General features: G+C 48.2%; 1 protein-coding gene and 1 non-coding gene across 2 annotated transcripts; one reads left to right on the forward strand and one right to left on the reverse strand.

Moving 5' to 3' along the window:
* The first annotated feature begins 13,403 nt into the window (after positions 1 to 13,403).
* On the forward strand, positions 13,404 to 13,715 carry LOC138242699 (histone H4-like). Its single transcript, XM_069198258.1, has one exon. It carries the CDS (start codon positions 13,404 to 13,406, stop codon positions 13,713 to 13,715), a length of 312 nt encoding a protein of 103 aa, XP_069054359.1.
* Positions 13,716 to 14,021: 306 nt separating this feature from the next.
* On the reverse strand, positions 14,022 to 14,079 carry LOC138243743 (U7 small nuclear RNA). The gene has a single exon (XR_011192361.1). It is a non-coding gene; the product is annotated as a U7 small nuclear RNA (small nuclear RNA).
* Positions 14,080 to 21,270: the final 7,191 nt, after the last annotated feature.

Consider the following 21,270-nt stretch of genomic DNA (forward strand, 5'->3'; position numbering starts at 1 on the left):
GTCAGTGCAGAACAGCTCTCTGACACTCCGCTCCCTCACTCCAGCTGATCAGGGCAACTACACAGTGAGGGACCTTAAGGGAAGCAGTATCAGCACTGTGATCGTCACTGTGGGCGGTGAGCAGGTCTACAGTAGGGTCACTAGAGGGCTCTATATTCTTGACAGAGTGTGTTCTTATATCATCCTCTGTCCTGATTGTCTTTCAGCTCATAGAAACACTGTCACCCTGCAGCCTGAAGCCTCTCTGTCTGTCCCTCCGTTCACTGGAGAGCCAGTGGAGGTGCTGTTTGATCCTGCAGGAGGTGGAAACTGGACCTCAGTGTGTTCTGTCCAGAACAGCACAGCCAGCTGTGTCCCCCAGTACAGTTTTTTTCTATTTTTGATGATTAGCCATATGTTGATTACAATATTGTACATAATGTATAATTTGAACTCGATATTTTTCAGGAGTGAATGATTGTAAATTTTCAGAATAAATTTCGAAACCAAATTATTGTCCCTCAATCTCTGTCTCTCTCACCCTGCTGTCTGTCTGTCCCTGCCTCTCTGTCTCTCTCTTTCAGCCCCATCTGTCAGTCTGTCTGTCCCTCGATCTCTGTCTCTCTCTCTCTCCTTCCTCTCTCTCTCTCGGTTTGTTTGTCCCTCAATCTCAATCTTTCTCTTTGCCCGCTGTCTTTCTGTGCCTTCATCTTTGTCTCTCTCTCTCCTTCCTTTCTGTCTGTCACTCTGTCTGTCCTGCGTTGTCCCAGCTGGGCCTGTCTCCCCTGTTCCTTCAGCTCTGTTCGCCGATGTCCCACCAGCCCGTCTCTCTCTCAGCCTGTCTCTTGACTTGCAGGAGGAAGAGGAGGTGGAGACAGCTCCTCCGGCAGGAGAGAGGAAGGAGGTCAGTGCTGGTCCCACCCTGCCTCCTGTCCTGTCTGTGGTGGAGTTTGCCGTCTTGTCTGTCCCTGGGTCTCAGTGTCTCTCTCTCTTTCAGCCCTGTCTGTCAGTGTCTCTGTCCTCAGTGTGTCTCTCTCCTCCTCCTCTCTGTCCTGTGGTGTCCAGTCAGTGTGTCTCTCTCCTCCTCCTCTCTGTCCTGTGGTGTCCAGTCAGTATGTCTCTCTCCTCCTCCTCTCTGTCCTGTGGTGTCCAGGCAGTGTGTCTCTCTCCTCCTCCTCTCTGTCCTGTGGTGTCCAGGCAGTGTGTCTCTCTACTCCTCCTCCTCTCTGTCCTGTGGTGTACAGTGGGTCAGTATTAGTGGGCTACACCCAGGCTCACTCACCGCGAGTGTGATCTCAGCAGAGTCTCTGTGCTCTTGGGACACTTGACTCACCTGTCTCTCTCTTCCTCTCCCTGTGCTGTCCCTCTCCTGCCCCCTCTCTCCCTCCTCGGACTCCAGCTGGAGGAGGTCCAATCACCACCTCCTGTGAGACAGAAGAAAAAGAAGGTGGGTAATGCTCTGATCCTCTCTTTACTCTTGTCCAGTGTCCAGTCAGTGTCCAGTCAGTGTGTCTGTATGAACCCCTCTCTCTCTCAGTGCAGTGTTCATGTACTGGAGTGTCCAGTCAGTGTATCTGTATGAACCCCTCTCTCTCAGTGCAGTGTTCATGTCCTGGAGTGTCCAGTCCGACTCTTAACGTGACTCTCCTGTCTCTGCTTCAGAAGCGCTGGTGCGTCTTTTTAAACTCCCTGAGCTGCGTGTCGGTGGAGACAGGTGATCAGGACGAGCCGATGGAGGCGGTGGAGACCGTGGGTCAGGAGAGGAAGAGCGAGGGAGAGGAGGAGCAGGCTGCCGGGAAGGACAAGAAGAGGAAGAGGAGGTGCAGGTGAGCAGACAGGGGGGCGCCGCCCGGTCGTGTCTGTGATTCAAGGAAGAGTCTCCTCTTGCTGTTTGATGTCATGGTGACGTCTGTGTCTGTGTCCCTCACACCTGCAATAACAATATTCTTTCCAGGTTCCTTTCCTGGTTCTGTGCCTGATAAGATCTGGACTGGACTGGACTGGACTGGACTGGACCGGAGCTGAGGGACACCGGACGACTGGACTGGAGCCTAGGGACACCAGGCTGGACTGGACCGGAGCTGAGAGACACCAGACTGTGCTGGACCGAAGCTGAGGGACCCCAGACTGTGCTGGACCGAAGCTGAGGGACCCCAGACTGTGCTGGACCGAAGCTGAGGGACCTCAGACTGTGCTGGACCGAAGCTGAGGGGCCCCAGACTGGACTGGACCAAAGCTGAGGGACCCCAGTCTGTGCTGGACCGAAGCTGAGGGACCCCAGTCTGGACTGCACTGGAGCTGAGGGACACCAGACTGGACTGGAGCTGAGGGGCCCCAGACTGGACTGGACTGGAGCTGAGGGACACCAGACTGGACTGGACTGAAGCTGAGGGGCCCCATACTGGACTGAAGCTGAGGGGCCCCAGACTGGACTGGACTGAAGCTGAGGGGCCCCAGACTGGACTGGACTGAAGCTGAGGGACCCCAGACCCCAGTCTGGACTGAAGCTAAGGGACCCCAGACTGGACTGTGGAAAACTTTCACATTATCTCCACCTGAGTCCTCAGACCGTCTGCATGACCTTGTATTATTAAGTATTATTTTAAGGTCCTGTGATGATCGTAAGATGGGGGGGGAGGGGGGTCACTAAATAAACCCTTGACATTAATCTGTATTGTAATTTTTGTTCTTTTGTTAAACATCAATAAAAAAAAAAAATCTGTTTAGCTTTTGTTTTTTTCCCTCCCCCTCCCTGAAACGAACGAACAGAGTCTGTCCTTCTCTTTCATCCCGGAGAGTTTGTGGTTGACGGATTGAGGCCGAGAGCCCTCATCGTCGGCGAGCCACCAGTTAGCGGGGATATAGCAGGGGGGCATCGTGTCCAATACTCCTTGTAACGAGACAGATTTCAAGCCACCTCCGTCTGAAGAGAAGGAAGTCGACCACGAAGTCCAGGGTGTCCTAGGACGCTCTTTAGCCCTCGTTTGCCCAGCAGCCATCTCACCCTGCAGCTCCCAGCTGGCAGCCCCCTCCCCACTGGAGCCCAGCAGGTGGGAGCCTGGTCAGTACCTGGAGGGGAGACTCCTGGGAAAAACTGAGGTTGCTGCTGGGAGAGGTGTTAGTAGGGCCAGCAGGGGGCGCTCACCCTGCGGTCTGTGTGGGTCCTGATGCCCCAGTATAGTGACGGAGGACACTGGACTGTAAACAGGCGCTGTCCTTCGGATGAGACGTCAAACTGAGGTCCTGACTCTCTGTGCCCCCTCTCTGAACTGGCTCCATCCCTCTGCTCTCCTCCCCACTGAGAGCTGCTGTGTGCTGAGCGGACTGGAGCATCATCCAGGTGGGAGCTGCACACTGGGGGGTCTGGAGGGGATCACCCTGACCTGGGAAGAGCTCTGAGTGGAGTGTCCAGAACTGGACCGGGGACACAGACCCCTGGACTGACTGGACCAGGAACTGCCTGGGATAAATCAGTGAATCGATCTGTCAGATCAGCCAACCCTCTGACAATCCAGCAAGCAATTAGATCAGTCAAAATGTCAATGATCAATTAATCAGTCTGGGCTGTCAAATGATTTTTTAAAAGCTCTCCCTGCAAAACCAAAGTCAGCTCTCCCACTGGTTTCTGGAGTTGGTGCTGAACTAACGTCTTTCATTCATTCCCAGACTAAACAACATCCAGCACCACCACTCCTGCTCCCACAAGTCACATTGAGTATGGCTGGAACACCACTTCAAGGGTGTGCACTGGGAACACTGGGTATCCTCTGAACACTGGGCGTGCACTGAGAACACTGAGTATCCTCTGAACACTGGGCGTGCACTGGGAACACTGGGTATCCTCTGAACACTGGGCATGCACTGGGAACACTGGGTATCCTCTGAACACTGGGGGTGCACTGGGAACACTGCGTATCCTCTGAACACTGGGCGTGCACTGGGAACACTGCGTATCCTCTGAACACTGGGGGTGCGCTGGGAACACTGAGTATCCTCTGAACACTGGGAACACTGGATATCCTCTGAACACTGGGTGTGCACTGTGAACACTAGGAGTGCGCTGGGCACCCTCTGAACACCGGATTAACTGAACCGATCAATTAATCAGTCTGGGCTGTCAAACGATTTTTTAAAAGCTCTCCCTGCAACACCAAAGTCAGCTCTCCACCTGGTGTCTGGAGCTGGTGCTGAACTAACGTCTTTCATTCATTCCCAGACTTAACAACATCCAGCACCACCACTCCTGCTCCCACAAGTCACAGTGAGTATGGCTGGAACACCACTTCAAGGGTGTGCACTGGGAACACTGGGTATCCTCTGAACACTGGGCGTGCACTGGGAACACTGGGTATCCTCTGAACACTGGGCGTGCACTGGGAACACTGGGTATCCACTGAACACTAGGCACTAGGGAACACTGGGCCAAGATGGCTTTGCTGCACCTAATCAAACTCTGTTTCTCTTTCAGACTTTAATAAAAGCAGCGCTAATTGTTCAGGTGAGAAAGTATATAACTTCATTAAGGGTTTCCGACCTCTATATAAATTAAAAATAAATTATATGCTGTTTAAAGGGGACAGCAGGGGCTGAGGTAGCCAGGATGGCTGTGCAGGGCGTCATCAAACTCTGTTTCTCTCTCAGATTGTGATGCATGTTGCACTGATTGTTCAGGTGAAAAAGTATATAACTTCATTAAGGATCTCCAGCCTCTACATAAATGAGGAATAAAAGATACGTTGTTTGCACATTGGTTAAAGGGGACAGAAGGGATGCCTTTGTTGTGCCCTGATGTCGTGGGCAGAGCCCAGACGCAATTATCCCTAAGTGATCCTCACAATACTACATCATGCTTGTGTTACATAACGCTCATATTACATTACATTTGTATTTCCTTCAGAAAAACGCAGGAAAGGTTGGTGGAGACCTATTAAGGGTTTCTGAAGTCTACACTGGGCAGGTCAAACTCTTGCTCAAGATGTCCTCTTCGACAGGAAGCAGGGCCTGTGCAAGCTGCAATGACCCGAAAGTACGACCATTATTAAAAATGGCTAATGACGGTAGCTAGCGATTGTTAAACAAGGTAACAGATATAGAAGACAGACAAAAAAAAACACCCTAGATCAGAGAAGGAATGCTTTCCCCTCTGGGTAAGAAAGGCCGACTGCATTTCCGGGGGAGGAAAGCTGCTTTAGAAGAAACACCGGAGAAGCAGAACTCAAACACTGGGAACACTGGGTATCCTCTGAACACTGGGCGTGCACTGGGAACACTGGGTATCCTCTGAACACTGGGCTTGCACTGGGAACACTGGGTATCCTCTGAACACTGGGTGTGCACTGGGAACACTGGGTATCCTCTGAACACTGGGTGTGCACTGGGAACACTGGGTATCCTCTGAACACTGGGAGTGCACCGAGAACACTAGTTATCGGTGTACAGATGCAGCCATTCAAAATGGGTGAGGTATTTCACGGCATACCGCGACACGCCCACCGGGGTATCACGCGGTTCACGTGTGTCACGTGACTAACTATCCGGCGTCGCCTTGTAAAACCGCCAGGGGGAGCTTAACCTCTCATGTACAGCATTTGAGCCTTTAATTTTGAACTGTGTATTACAGCATGTTAATCATCAGTCATTAAAATGTTGGTATATTTTATGAAAGCAAGATTGCTCAGTTGGACAAAAGTACACAACCTACCTTTATAAGAAATATTTATGCATCAAAGCCTTTACTGAAGATATTACTAATAGTATTAATAATGGATGACTTTGGACAAGCTGTATACTCAAAGTATAATTTCTTTAGCACATTTGTACAAGCACTTGGAATCTGTCCAAGCCATACTTTGTCAGGCATTTTGTTTTACTTCAACGGGCATAAAAACTTCCTTGCTTTTAACAGGGCGTTTCATAATTTCTAACTACAAAAATGATCTAAAATGCGACACCTATCATTCAACTAGAGCTTAAAATATCACAAGGATCCTCAAGAGCACAGCAAAGAGTGTATTAAAAAAGACACTTGTATTTATCAACGCTTTCTTTTCTTATGGAACCACTTCAGAGGGGTGTTCCAGGAATCGGCACTTTAAAGAAAAAAATACACACCAGTATTCCATTTCTCCCTAAACATTGTAAGCTTCGAAGTCTTTAACTAACGTGATACCGGAGTCAACAAGCATACTTTTAGAATTTGATTAAAAGGGAATATAATATGGAGTCGCGTATCTCAAGAATTTAATAACGGTATGATTATATCCGTGTACTGCGGCAGGGCTGTGTAGGGCTGTTTCGCCTGCCTGTTCATGCGAGCTGTCTTGTAGCCTACTGGTCTAGGTGCGTGACTACCAACTAGCAGGTTGTGTGCTTGAATCCAGCTGGTGCTGGACTTTTCATTTTTATTTATTTATTTTTTAATCGCGTAACATAAACATATTACCGTATGCAAACTGTACTGTATACAGTATGTATATGTATATTTAATGTCTTAACTGTGCCCGTTTAAGTATTGAATATTCATATCTAATTTTACCACTGAAGGGAAATCTTAGTAGCTGAGCATAAAAAAATAGGAGCATACTGTAACGCGTGTGAAGGCCATAAACGATATTAATTTTGGAACATAAACATACAGTATATGGCTGGTCTCGGTACTTTAAAGAAAACATACACGAAACATGGTTTCATTATGAGCAGAATCGGTCTTGAGATATTTTTGACTTGATTTACAGTATTTGAGAGGTATGTCTTAACACCGATACTACAGTGCTTAAGTACTGCTCACGTATATGTTTCTAGGTTTATATTATGCATTTCATACGGTCAAATTACTTTTGAGCAACTAATAAGAACCGCGAAACGGTATGCGTTTTAGTTTCGTTTTGTGCTGGGACCCGTGGATTGATTAGAGATATCAAGTACATACAAGTCATTTTTTAAATGTTGTAGTTCGTCTTGAAAAAATGTTACGAGTACATCATCTATCAAAAATTACACAGGTTATGTTTCCATATTGCGGATTTTGGTTACATAATATTATATATGGTTAAATATAATTCAAAATATTTTGCTAACAATGTTAACTGTTTTTGAATAATAAAATGTATTAACTAAGGAGTAGGATGGCACAGTTGTTTGTATGTTTTTTGTTTTGTTTCTTTTTCATAAATACAACAGTAGTACCTGATGTCTCAGTGGCTTTCAAAATTAAATTATGCATGCAAACCTGTGAACTAGAAAGATAACTAAGATATCCATCCATTATATTCCATAATATCCATGAAATATATGGCGCTGAAATATGTGTGACGCAGTGGTGGCCTGACACGGTGAGGTGCCCTGGCAGCTGTATGATGCAGTGGTGGCCTGGCACGGTGAGGTGCGCTTGCAGCTATGTGACGCAGTGGTGGCCTGGCACGGTGAGGTGCGCTGGCAGCTGTGTGATGCAGTGGTGGTCGGGTATGTAGAGGTGCACTGGCAGCTGTGTGTTGTGACGCAGTGGTGGCCTGGCACAGTGAGGTGCGCTGGCAGCTGTGTGTTGTGACGCAGTGGTGGCCTGGCACGGTGAAGTGCGCTGGCAGCTGTGTGGTGTGACACTGTGGTGGCCTGGCACGGTGAGGTGCGCTGGCAGCTGTGTGATGCAGTGGTGGGCGGGCACGGTGAGTTGCGCTGGCAGCTGTGTGGTTTGACGCAGCTGGTGGCCTGGCACGGTGAGGTGCGCTGGCATCTGTGTGATGCAGTGGTGGCCTGGCACGGTGAGGTGCGCTGGCAGCTGTGTGATGCAGTGGTGGTCGGGTATGTAGAGGTGCACTGACAGCTGTGTGTTGTGACGCTGTGGTGGCCTGGCACGGTGAGGTGCGCTGGCAGCTGTGTGATGCAGTGGTGGCCTGGCACGGTGAGGTGCGCTGGCAGCAGGGTGATGCAGTGGTGGCCTGGCACGGTGAGGTGCGCTGGCAGCTGTGTGATGCAGTGGTGGCCTGGCACGGTGAGGTGCGCTGGCAGCTGTGTGGTGTGACGCAGTGGTGGAAATGTTCACCATGTTTCACCATGCTGAAAATGTTTGTACCAGACGTTTTTGAGGCCTGTTTAATTGTGTCTGAAGTCTGATGTTGTAAATTTTATTGTTAAAAAGATCCATGAAAATGTCACTACTGAAGTTAGCTGGTACTGTTGGTATTGTAAGTGGCAAGTAGAGCTCATATTTTAGATTTTGTGTAGTTGCTAGCTGAACTGTGTGTTGGATGCACATGAATATATTCATTATATGCCAGCGCACCTCACCGTGCCAGGCCACCACTGCGTCACAACACACAGCTGCCAGTGCACTTCACCGTGCCAGCCCACCACTGCGTCACACCACACAGCTGCCAGCGCACCTCACGGTGCCAGGCCACCACTGCATCACCCACCTGCCAGCGCACCTCACCGTGCCCGGCCACCACTGCATCACACAGCTGCCAGCGCACTTCACCGTGCCAGGCCACAACTGTGCCACACCACACAGCTGTCAGCGCACCTCACCGTGCCAGGCCACCACTGCATCACACAGCTGCCAGCGCACCTCACCGTGCCAGGCCACCACTGCGTCACAACACACAGCTGCCAGTGCACCTCTACATACCCGACCACCACTGCATCACACAGCTGCCAGCGCACCTCACCGTGCCAGGCCACAACTGCGCCACACCACACAGCTGCCAGGGCACCTCACCGTGTCAGGCCACCACTGCGTAACACCACATAGCTGCCAGCGCACCTCACCATCCCAGGCCATCACTGAGTCAGAGATTAAATAAAACCTCACTCGCACCAAACAAATTTATATTTCTAAATATCACAACATGATCGAATTTAAGTCTTTTTAATAACAATGAATAGTCACCTAGGCGTTACAATATAAACATTTATATTGATTTAAATAACGTTTTGATTTAAATCGCAAATGCGGGTTTAAATATATGTGTGTTTTGATTCACAATCAGACAAATGCCACATAAATTGATATCTTTGTCTTCTAAGTATCTTAATAAACTTTCAGCATAGCTTTCTCCCCGTTTAGATTTATTTTGGGATCAAACGTGGAAAGATTAGATTGTAATCGTTTTTATTTTTTAAATACATTTTAGAAAAGTGTAATCTATACTAAAAAGCTGTACACCACCTGCTATAAAGATACATATTGTAATACTTTCGGGTTCGGATAGGACAGACACAAGAACTCAGACTTGCGGAGTTAAAGCAAGTTAAAGCCTTGATTTTATATATCACCTTTAAAAGTGGCATCTCAAAGCAAAGTAAATACCCAACACTGATTGTACCCATTTGTCATGCTAATAAAGCAGCTTGAATTGAATTGAGAGGGGGGGGGTATATTTGCTTTGTGTATAAAGTACATTGTGAATGTTTTCACAGCCTTCACTTTGTCGTTTTTATGCCATTTTTTGACCACGCACGAATATTCCTATGTCCGTATCTTCGCAAGGGAATCAGTGTGAATTTTAATACTAATTAAATGACCGCGGGCACTTTCCACCCCCTCTACATTCTCAGAGTAGAACAGACTAACCTTCTAATGAAAGACGGTCCACCCCCCACGGACAGGAAAAGTGCCCACAGGCACTTAAACTTAATATGGTCAGTAACAGTAAACAGTAACATGGTCAGAAGGAGCACGTACAAACGTTTCCGAAATAACCATATGTAAGACTCTAATGCTTAAAATGTTTAGGGAGAAAGTGGAATACTGGTGTGTATTTTTTCTTTAAACTACCAATACCAGCCATATACAGTCTGTAACGTAGGGATTTCTATATGTCTTTATTTAGTGGTTACATTAGTGACAAAGGCTAAACTTTTAGCTTCAGTAACGTGTACATATCTCCCCTTTTTATAAAACGACATGGTTGAAAACTGTTCCAGAGCCACTGTTGTTTCATCAGTGAAAAGTACATCATGAAATGCCTCTCCCTGTTCAATCCACTGGAAAAAAGAAAAGGAGCATAAAGCTTCTAATGGTCATAAACGATATTCATTTAGGAGCAGCATCACTGGTATGTTTTTAACTGCACTGCATTGGAGAGAATACCATAGTGTGTTTTTTTTTTTACTCCCTGGCGGAAACTGGCTTCCAGAAGAATCAGTATGGCTCAGAGATTAAATTAAACTTCACTCGCACCAAACAAATGTATATTTCTAAATATCACAACATGATCGAATTTAAGTTATTTTAATAACAATGAATAGTCACCTATGCGTTACAATATAAACATTTATATTGATTTAAATCGCGTTTAAATCACCTTTATTTAAAACCCATAAATAAAGCTGATACTGTTTAGACTTTTAATTTTTTAAAACTGTATTAAAGCAGCACGATACACAATGCAACGTAAATTGCTATCTTTGTCTTCTGTGTAATAATGTTCACCTCTCTGTCCAGCAAATTTACAATAGTAATAACAATGAACTTTATTGTATATGGCGCCTTTAAAGGTGGCTCCTCAAAGCGCTTTACAGGTTAAAAACAATACTGTTAGGCTGGGAAAACGATTTTTTTTAAAGAAATACAAAATTAGATTTAATTATATGTTCCGGCTTAGACATTAACGAAGAGCATAACGCGTGTACTGTATACACTGCAAGTACAACCCCCCTCTCTGCAGGAGTGCTGGCTGTGACGAATTGAACCGGTTTCACTGGTATTTTCAAAGTAGGAGGCGAGATTTCCAGCGAAAGACACCTCCCCCCCCTCAAAAACCCAGTAAGTACAGTACTTACTAGTTAAAGGCTAGGCTCCAGACTACGGCGAAAGGAACCCTTCTTTCATTAGAAGACAATGAACATATTTTAGCCCTGAATGAATTAATAGCAAACATGGTTTACATAAAATACATTTTTCCAAGAAAGTTTAGCCTTTGTCACTAATGAAACCACCAAATAAAGACATAAATATAAAACTCTTAAGATTTTTAAAATACGTGACTTTGCTAAAATTTATTTGAAAATAAAAACAATCACAACTGCCAGGGGAGAGAGAGAACAGGGGAGGATTGTTGGTTTTGCATAAGGGGCGGGGCTATGGAAATTAGGTCTGTTTGGGAATGTGTAGTTACATGTTCTGGCTGTTTGTGAAATATCGTTGTTGAGTATGGAGTGTTGAGGTATTGATTTTGTGTAATGCTTTATGTTGAAAATTGAGGTGGATTTTGTTTATGATAAACAGGATAAACTGGGATGGGAGGAAGGTTTGGTTTTGCATAAGGGGCCGGATTATGATAATTGGAGGACTTTGCGAGAGTAAAATGGTTTGATATATTTGATTTTGTATTGTGGTTGTTATCTATGTTTTTGGTTGGTATTATGTTTATATGGTTGTTTTTGTTGGTTGGTTGTTATTATGGTTATTAATAATACGATCTATAGTTGAAATCTGAGCCTAAATAAAAAGAAAAAGCAAGTGATTAGGTTTATGAGCAATCTAATTACTTATTCGTTTAAAACGCTATATAAAATAAAGTTTATTATTAATTTGCTGGACAGAGCGGTGAACATTATTATGCATAAGACAAAGATAATGATCCTGATCAGTTTAGAAATCTGTGTACGCTGTAAGGTTTTTACTTCTTAAACTTTTAAAATACACGTTTTGAATAGAAAGAAATCCTCTTCCTGGTACAGTATGTATAGCAAACCAGCATGTCTTTTTTCTCCAATCAGAGGGGTGTCAGATGGTGTCAGCCAATCACCATTCTGAAGCCCTACCATAATCTCTGGTATGGGGAGACCCCAGAATTCTGTCCCATAGTTTAGACAGATGATAGATACTTTTATTGATCCCGTGAGGGAAATAAAGTAAATCATTTTCATTTTAGGAAATTATTAAACGCTCGGTTAAAAGCAAAGGAGATTGTCTGTTATAGTGGACATAAAAACAAGAGTTCGCTGGCATTATATCCTGGAAGACACAGACCGGCGCCAGACCGGTAAAATGCCTGATGAACTAGGGATTGGACAGTTTCCAAGTGCTTGTACAATCGATGGAAATGTTCAAATAAATGTGCAAAAGAAATAAACAAAATAATCATTTATTTCTTTATCATATTGGGTAGCTAATGTCCTCTCTTTGCTAGTTAGTGGCTGTGTTTCTGCGTTGGGTAGCGTTGGGATGTAAACAGTTAAGACATTAAATATACATATACATACTGTATACAGTACAGTTTGCATACGGTAATATGTTTATGTTACGCGATTAAAAAATAAATAAATAAAAATGAAAAGTCCAGCACCAGCTGGATTCAAGCACACAACCTGCCAGTTGGTAGTCACGCACCTAGACCAGTAGGTTACAAGACAGCTCGCATGAACAGGCAGGCGAAACAGCCCTACACAGCCCTGTCGCAGCACACGGATGTAATCATACCGTTATTAAATTCTTGAGATACGCGATTCCATATTATATTCCCTTTTAATCAAATTCTAAAAGGATGCTTGTTGACTCCGGTATCACGTTAAAGACTTCGAAGCTTACAATGTTTAGGGAGAAATGGAATACTGGTGTGTATTTTTTTCTTTAAAGTACCAAGACCAGCTATATACTGTATGTTTATGTTCCAAAATTAATATCGTTTATGGCCTTCACACGCGTTACAGTATGCTCCTATTCTTTTTATGCTCAGCTACTAAGATTTCCCTTCAGTGGTAAAATTCAATATCTACAACGGGCACAGTAAAGATGTTTACAGTAAGTCTTTCTACGACAGACCAACGGACCACGAGTGCCCCTGTCGGTCAACCAATCACGCACCGCAGTATTTTGCGTCATCGCGCGTCACGATGCACGACGCCGTAGCCAATTACCTCCGGTACGTGTCTGTACCGCGCACTTTGAATGGCTGCATCTGTACATCAAAGATGAGCAGTGTGTGTCGTGTTCACAGCTGATAACTAGAAGATTGTCACGATATTAGTTCCCCCTCCTTAAGGGTGCTCCAGCCCTTTCACTTAAGACTTCATTCTCTGCACCTGTTTCCCATTCCCAGCCTGGCGCTGACGCTCATCCGGGCTCTGCATCTGATTTCCGTATCGTGCGAGTCTGGGACATGGAAGCGCCTGGTCCCGTTAAGGTTTTAATCTCGGTTCCCGTTCCTGTTCCCTGTCCTCCGGTTCCGACCCAGCCTTCGTGGTTTTTAACTTGTTCTGATGGATCTTCTGGTTTTGGACTTTCTCGTGTGTTTTGGATATTCCCTTAGGACTTCTCTTTTGGATTGTTCGCCTCGGCCACACCTCCGCTGTGCACCAGCGCACCTTGGACACGCCCTCCTGTCTTCAGCCCCGTATTCCTGCATGACGTTTCCCCAGTGTTTCCCCACTTCGTCGGATTGTGTCGTCCGCATAGGGTCCGGAAAGAACTGTTCGTTACAAAGATGTCTGGAAGAGGCAAAGGCGGAAAGGGACTCGGGAAAGGAGGCGCTAAGCGTCACCATAAGGTTCTCCGTGACAACATCCAGGGAATCACCAAGCCCGCCATCCGCCGCCTGGCTCGCCGTGGGGGAGTGAAGCGGATCTCCGGGCTGATCTACGAGGAGACCCGCGGGGTGCTGAAGGTGTTCCTGGAGAACGTCATCCGCGACGCCGTCACCTACACCGAGCATGCCAAGAGGAAGACCGTCACCGCCATGGACATGGTGTACGTGCTGAAGCGCCAGGGCCGCACCCTGTACGGCTTCGGAGGCTAAACAGGAGCGGAGCTTCACTACCGGACCCCGACGTATAAACCCAACTGACCCAGTGACATTTGTCACTGCTGAGGTTGCTTTATGGGTCTATTTTCTATACTGTGCTGATCAATTGGAAATCAAATTGCAAAAAAGACCCGTTCCCACACCTAAGGTCAAATATTAGGAATCAAAACTGCTCGAGTGTATGGATGCACACAGTTTTATCAAGATTTCCAAGTGCAAGATCTTTTTATTCATAAAAGACCCTATTTATGTTGTATGAGCAATATTAATATTAATACAGAATCTTTTTTCACCAAATAAATGGGCTTCCTGACTTCAGAAAGCCTTCTAGACAAATACTAAAAGAGCAAAAATTCCATTTGGCAAATGAAATGAAAACACATACCCTACCAAACCTTGAGTACAGGCCATTCAGGGTGATAATACAAAACCATTTATAATTCAACAAATAAAACCTGTCAACTGGTAATCACCACTTATCATAAAAAAATAAGTAGCAATACACAGTAGGGGACTCTTGGGTGCAAGTTAAATCCATGCAAGAAGGGGGTGTAGTGTTATATTTCCAAATCAGATATGCAAATGAGAGATCTGGCCCAGCCAATCTCAAAGCTCCCTTGGTCTGGAGTGGAGCTGCTCCCCTCTTCTAGTTATTCACACTGGAGTTAGGTTACATATTAGCACATTTCATCTAACAGTTGCTGCAGAAACAAAAACGTAAACAAATGACCTGGAATGTGACCACACCTATTAGAATGTAGTTCAACAGATAACTTGTAAACCTTGTCATAAGATTTTTTTTGTGCTACAAAATATACTTTATTCCGCAAAAAAAAAAAACATCTCAAAAGGAACATCTCACTCATATTAGCACTCCATGGAATAAAAAACAACGGCGGAACGGAGATTGATTGTCCGTTATCAATCTTTGCAAGTGGGGGCGGATTTGCGCAATTAAGAGAGTCCCTCCAAACCTACCACTTGCTATTATCCTTTAATCCCTGTATAGGGCCCAAAGTCCATTCCAGCACTCCCTCGCCGTGGGGAAACCCCATTTGGCGACGTGGTGCTTCGTCCTCCTCCTGAGGTCCGCCAGGATCCTCTCCTCCAGCTCCCTCGCCCCCCACTTTATGTTGTGCCGGATGAGAGTGTTCCTCGCCTTCCACAGTCATTGTTTTGTGAGGGACAGTAGCAGCCCCCACAGGTCCTGTGTCCCCTTGTCCAGTCCGGTGGGTGCCAGCCCCCAGCAGAATGTACTGGTAACTGAGCACCGCATCCTTTCCCAGGAGTTGCATAATGTTGTCCATTCTGCCCCACACCGCCTTGGCGAAGAGGCAGCTCCAGAACACGTGCTCCTGAGTCTCCTCGACAAAACACGTGTCCCGGGGGCAATGCGGATTCCTGGTTAGCGAGTGTCTGTAGAGAACCTCTCTGGTAGCCAGTCTCTTGTGTACAGCCATCCAGTTGAGGTCCTTCAGTTGGTTGTCAAGTTCTTTGGGCTGTGTCCTTTCCCAGACTTGTCTGGGAACCTGCAGCCTTTCGTCAGCGACCAAATGCCCCCTCACCTCTTTGTACAGGGCTCTGTGGTTGGTGCAGAGCTCTGGCTGTCTCGTGGCCTCGTACCTCCTGCTCCACTTGACAGCGTGGGTGTAGAACTTCGGTCGCCTCTCTGCCTTGGGCCCAGTGTTTGACCACTGGACCAAGTGCCTCATCGGGACGGAGAGCCACAGCCTGACAAAGTACTGGTACTTGTGGCCAATGGGCTCCTGCAGCGCCCGACAGAGGTTGCAGTAGAAGATGCAGTCGAGTTTCAGGGGGAAATGTGGGACATCTCGAACCCCTTCCTCGACCGGCTGACACATCCGGTTTCTCGTGATGTACTCGTACTTGCCACCCCAGACGAAGCCGAAGATCATCCCTTGCGGCGCTCGTCTGAGTCTGGCCGGCAGCGGGTACACCACCGCCAGGTAAACCAAAGCCGGCAGGATGTCTGCTTTCAACACCATCACTTTCCCTGTGTAGGACAGCGACCGTGTTTTCCACAGACCCAGCTTCGCATTCACCTTGGCGATCATCTTGGTCCAGTTGTTGGTCTCGTTGTCCTGGCTCTGGAAGGAAACCCCCAGTATTTTGAGGGGCTCCGTGCAGAGCTCGAGACCCTCCGGCGCTGTCGTCCTGTGCTTCCAGGGCCCGAAGAACTTCAGTTTGCTCTTTCGGCCTCGCCCCCCACTTTCGACCATGAGGCTCTGGAGTATTGCTCCATGACCTGCAGGGCCCTCCTTAACCCCCTGTCCGACCTCAGGAACAGCGTCGTGTCGTCGGCGTACTGGGAGATTTTCAGGGTTTCCCCCGCGCCTCCCGGTATCTCCAGGCCGTCGATGACAGGGTCCCATCTCACCGTCTCTGCTAAGGGCTCTTGAAGAGGAGATGATGCCCTCCCTCATGGTGTCTCCGATTTTCCCCCGGCGGAAGATCTTCTGCGCCACTTCCACCAGATCTGCCGCCAGGGTGTCCCAGAAGCAGGTGTAGAATTCCTTGGGGAGTCCGTCCGGCCCTGGCACCTTGCCATTCTCCATGGACAAGTACGCCGCCTTCAGCTCCTCGGCCGCGATCGGACCCTCCAAGTCCTCCCTCACCTCCTCCGGTACTCGTGCCTTCAGCTCCTCCAGAAAAGCATCGCCTGCCTCCACCTCCGTCTGCTTTTCTGAAAACAGCTCCGTGTAGAAAGCGGTGGCCGCTTCTACCTTGTCGCTTTCGTCCAGCACTTCCTCTCCATCTCCCCGTCTCAGGCCGTGGATCACCCTCTTTTTCTGGGCTCCTCGGACCTGATTGAGTTTGCGGAGCCTCTCCTTCAGGTCCCGTGCCCGGCTGAATTGAAGGCTCCTCCCCCGTTAGCCGAGCTGTACTCCTCCTATAGTTGTCTCTGGAGTCGTGCAGCTTCCTTCCTCTCCCTGGCCGCCTTCCGTCTGCAGTACGTCTGCGCCAGAGTTCGGGTCCTGTCCTTCACCGACTCCCACCATTCCACCATGGAGCTGTAGCCGTCTCTCAGATTGACCCAGCTCGCGTAGTCTTTACGGAACAGTGCCTTGAAGTCGTCTTCCTGCAGTATCTCCCGGTTCAGCTTCCAGTACCCACGACCGAATCCCGGCAGGTTGGTGTTAGCCACCACCGTCAAGCGCTCGTGGCTGGAATACCACTCCGGGGACACCGTCGCCGATTCCAGGGAGCAGGTCGTGTGCAGAAAGATGTAGTCCATGCGGCTGCACACTCCCCGGGAGTTTTTCCATGTCGTTCCGGCGTCGTTAGGGCGGCACCGTCTGAAACCGTCTACCAGGGAGAACTGCTTGAGTAGCGACTCCAGCTCTGCCGAGCTAGCGTTGCTCCCCTTCTCCCGGTCAATGTTGAAGTCCCCGCCAAGCACCACCTGTCTGTAGGTGGTGCAGCAGCTGGCCAGGTCAGCAAACACTTCCTTCCGGATAGAGGGTTCCGTCGGAGCATAGACATTAATTGCTCTCAACTTCTGCCCCCTCCAGTCGATGTCTGCGACCAGGATCCGGCCCTGCACCACCGAGAAGGAGGAAACCAGCGTCATCTCTGGGTTTCTGAGGAGGATTCTCACTCCGGAAGAGTGGACCCCTCCTACGCTCCAGCATGATTCTCCCTTCGTCCATTCCCTGGTGAATGTCAGCTTGTCCCTTTCATCTTTCAGGTGGACCTCCTGTAAGAAACAAACTGAGAAAGACTTTGAGACCAGATCATGAAAGACTCCCCATCTTTTCACCGGGTCTCTTAGCCCTCTCACGTTAGTTGTTAGAAAGGTAAGTTTCACAATCATGATTAAACAAGTGAAAGTTGAACCTCCTCTCTTTGTGCTTACAGTGGAAAACTTGGGAGTCTACATCTGGGCACTGTTTAGCCTAGATGTAACTCCTCTCGTTCGGGTCCTGGGGGGAATATGCTGGGCTCCCTCCAGGTCTCGCTGGGGACTGAAAGGTAAACATGCTGGACAGGTCCAGCCCTACCATCAGTCCCAGCTCCAGGGCGGCTTCAAAGTAATCTTGTCTTCCTCGAGGATACTCTCCGCCACCGCTTCGGGAAGGCTTTTTTCTTCCCTTTCTCCAGGAGTTTCGGGGACCTCCAGTTGCTCCTGGGCCTTGGGGGAGGGGGGCTCCACTTCCTGGGCTGCCTCTTCCTGTTGTTCCTGGGCCTCAGGGGAGGGGGTTCCGACTTCCTGGGCTGCCTCTTCCTGTTGTCCCTGGGCCTCGGGGGAGGGGGTAACCTCTTCCTGGGCTGCCTCCTCCTGTTGTCCGTGGGACTCGGAGGAGGGGGGTTCCGTTTCCTGGGCTGTCACTTCCTGTCATCTTTGGGCCTCGGGGGGGGGGGGTTTCCATTTCCTGGGCTGCCTCCTCCGGTTGTTCCTGGGCCTCGGGGGAAGAAAGTTCCGTTTCCTCTAGGACGAGGAAACGGTTCTCCCTTACCACTGTAGGAAAACCGGCTCAGGGACGCCAAATATGTAAGAAAACCGGCTCAGGGACGCCAAATATGTAATCATAGTGGCTCTCTGAAGGCACCAGTTCTGTAGGGTTTGGGCATTTACTGAGACAATTATTAATTGTAGCAGTAAATCACAAAGTTGATTCTTTTGATGGCTTTAGAATCCAACCATGCGACATAACTCAAACAACGCACACACACAGGTACTAATACACGAGGATACATTTATTAATACATAGAATATGTATGTAAACCTAACAGATCTTATCGAGAGGGTTATCAGAATACAAAAGATATATATTCAGTCAGTTACGAAGTGTTACACATATCAAGAGGACATACATTCAGTATATCATTCATTAAGACCGTTTCGTAAAGTGAACTTGGTTACAACTTCTACATTAGATACTCAAAACAAGAACATAACTCTTAGGAATTAAATTGATATCAACTGGTTGGGATTACAATTGAATTCTCGAGCAGTAATGCAGTGAAGTTGAATACTCATCCAATCTCTGGGGATTCAGATCTCCTGCGGGCACAAAGAAACAGTTGCAGGCTGTTGCTGTCCAATCTGCGCTCTCTGGCTCGGTGCCAGGCTGTGCTGTGCGGCTTGCGATGGTGCGCTGCAGATGCTCACTGACCGGCTAGTTAGTGTTGGCTTTAACTAGCAAAGTTTGTGCACAGGAGAAAAGATGACTGTGGGTCCCAGCAAGTCAGGAAGAGGACTGGTTCGTTCCTGATGAAGAGCTAGTTCTGAATAGTGATTCAGCTGTCCACAGTTCCGACCTGTTCACGAGGCCTGCTGCTGGTTTCTCTCTGGCAACCTCCACTCTAGACTCTTAGAACAAAGGAAGGTTCTGGCACTCGGAAACTCTGGCCGTTCCGTGGTTGTCCGGGCTGAGTCTCAGGATGGTCAGGAGGCGCTCTGCGAGAATGTCCTGCCCTTGGGAGCCTTCTGCTCCTGGGCCGTCCTGCCCTGGAATTCTCCTTTGAATTCCCTTTAGAACAGTCCACAGAATCCTCTCCAGAATCTTACTGAATCTTACTGAATCTTACTGAATCTCGTGTTGCCTGTTTTTACCTGGAGGAACTTCAGCTCATTGATTGGCTGAAAGTTCCATGGGCACCAGAGTCCCACGTGGGTTACTCGGCCCTACCAGTCCCTGATTGGTTGATCAAGGTGAGATATGAGTCACTTACTCCCAACACTTAGGAATGCAGTCCAGATGTCCAACTGGCACTCCCTAGACAGATAGGCGCCAATGGGTGACCATTGATCATGATAGCCAGGCTTAGCTAAGTGCATCCCCCTTTGGGAGCTGTCCTTATCAAAAGAAAACATCTTAAATCAGCCTGCATGAATAGTTTCTCTGTGGCTGCACCACAGAGATGAACAGAGAAATGGGGCCTTAATTCTGCCTTATTATTAAGCCTCGCCGCTACACCACTCTTTTCTTTTGTCCTTCCGAAGGTGGATCCTCTTTCCCTTCTTGCTGGGAGTTATCCAGGGCCCTTCCTCCGGTCAGCCATTTTGTCCGTCGTCCTGGCGATCATCTTGAGGCACTGGTGCGGCTGGGGTGTGGCCTCGGCAGTTTCGGTTCTCTGCGGGGGAGGTGCGGGTTCTTTGTTCTCACCTCTCTCCCTTTGTCTTGAGACCGGTTTCTGCTGGTCGGCTTCCACCACCTGCGCAAACGAAGGTTTGCTTACCTTGCATTAGTGAAGGAGGTGTCCCTCGGCGCCGCATCCATCGCACTTTTTGGCTGCCCGGCAGGTTTTTGCCAGGTGCCCCTCTTTGTTACAGTTGTGACATCTGACGATGTCACACGTGTTCTCCTTGTGGCCGGACTGTCTGCACTTCTTGCAGAAATCCGGCATCCTGGGGTAGTAAAGGTACCCCCTGTCGGCTCCGATGTTGAAGCGGGGGGTGCTGGAAACCGTCGACGCCCTCTAGGTCCTCTTTCAGGAGGACTCGGTACTGGCGTTTGCCGTACCAGACGCCACAACTGTCCCTGATCTCCGTCGGTTTGCCCACCACAGTTACATACCTCCCTAGGTACGCTGTTACCAGTGCCATTGGTACATAGGGGTTGTACGTGAGGATTGTGATGGTCCTCTGGTTTGTCTTCCTCATAGGCTCCGGCCTGAAATCAGAGAAACGAGGGTGCTTACCTTTTTCTCTGATCATTTTCGTTGCCTTTTCATATGAGGCGTCCGTGGCTATGTAGGCCTCCATGTATCTCTCTGCCTTGTTGTCTTGCAGGCAGTAGAGATCTCCGGCCACCAACTGCAGGATCCCTCTCAGGAAGGTAATGAAAAAGGATTTCGCAGTTGGCATCGTCTCTGTTTTCTTGGTCCAGTGGAACCGGATCAGTGTCTTCTTGTCTGCCATCTGGAAAGGAGAAAAAAGAAAAAAGGAGAGAAAGAGAGAGAGCAAGGTCCTGTGGAGAGGAGGGTTTAGCTGCTAAAGGAGCAGCGAGTGAGCCCTGGACTTTGTCCTTGTGGGCAAAGCCCAGCTAGGTGCAGGCGCAGGAACAGAGAGAGAGAGAGAGCGGATAGCGCTTCTGAGTCTCGAGGAAGAAAGCAAGCACCGCGGGCAGGCCACGAGTACCTACTCCCAGCCAAGAGGCCAAGGAGGTGGAGCAAGAGAAAGGGGGAGGGGAGAGGAGAGAGCAGAGAGAGAGAACATTGCTGCCGGATCCCACCCAGCTCAGCTGCTGCTTGGCCTTAACCCCCTAGGCTCAACCTAGGGCGATACCAGCTCAAGCACTCTTCAGGATCTTCGATCGCCTTCTAGAACTTTGGAAAGACAAGAACTGCGGGCATGCCACTTGAACTTGATCTTAGCCAAAAGGCCGATAAAATTGGATTCCAGCTCACTGGCCCTGCAAAACTTAGTTCAAGACTTTAAACTCTCAGACACATATAGATGTATATATCCCACAACAGCAGGATATACATGGTCAGGGAGGAATAGCAGCTCCAGAATTGACTATTGCTTTGTCTCAGAAGGAGTGAAAGTTGTTGGGGTCACTCGCCTGTCTTCTTCTCAGAT

Source organism: Lepisosteus oculatus, chromosome 14 (genome assembly GCF_040954835.1).
Source record: "Lepisosteus oculatus isolate fLepOcu1 chromosome 14, fLepOcu1.hap2, whole genome shotgun sequence".
In the NCBI taxonomy this organism is placed as follows: Eukaryota; Metazoa; Chordata; class Actinopteri; order Semionotiformes; family Lepisosteidae; genus Lepisosteus; species Lepisosteus oculatus.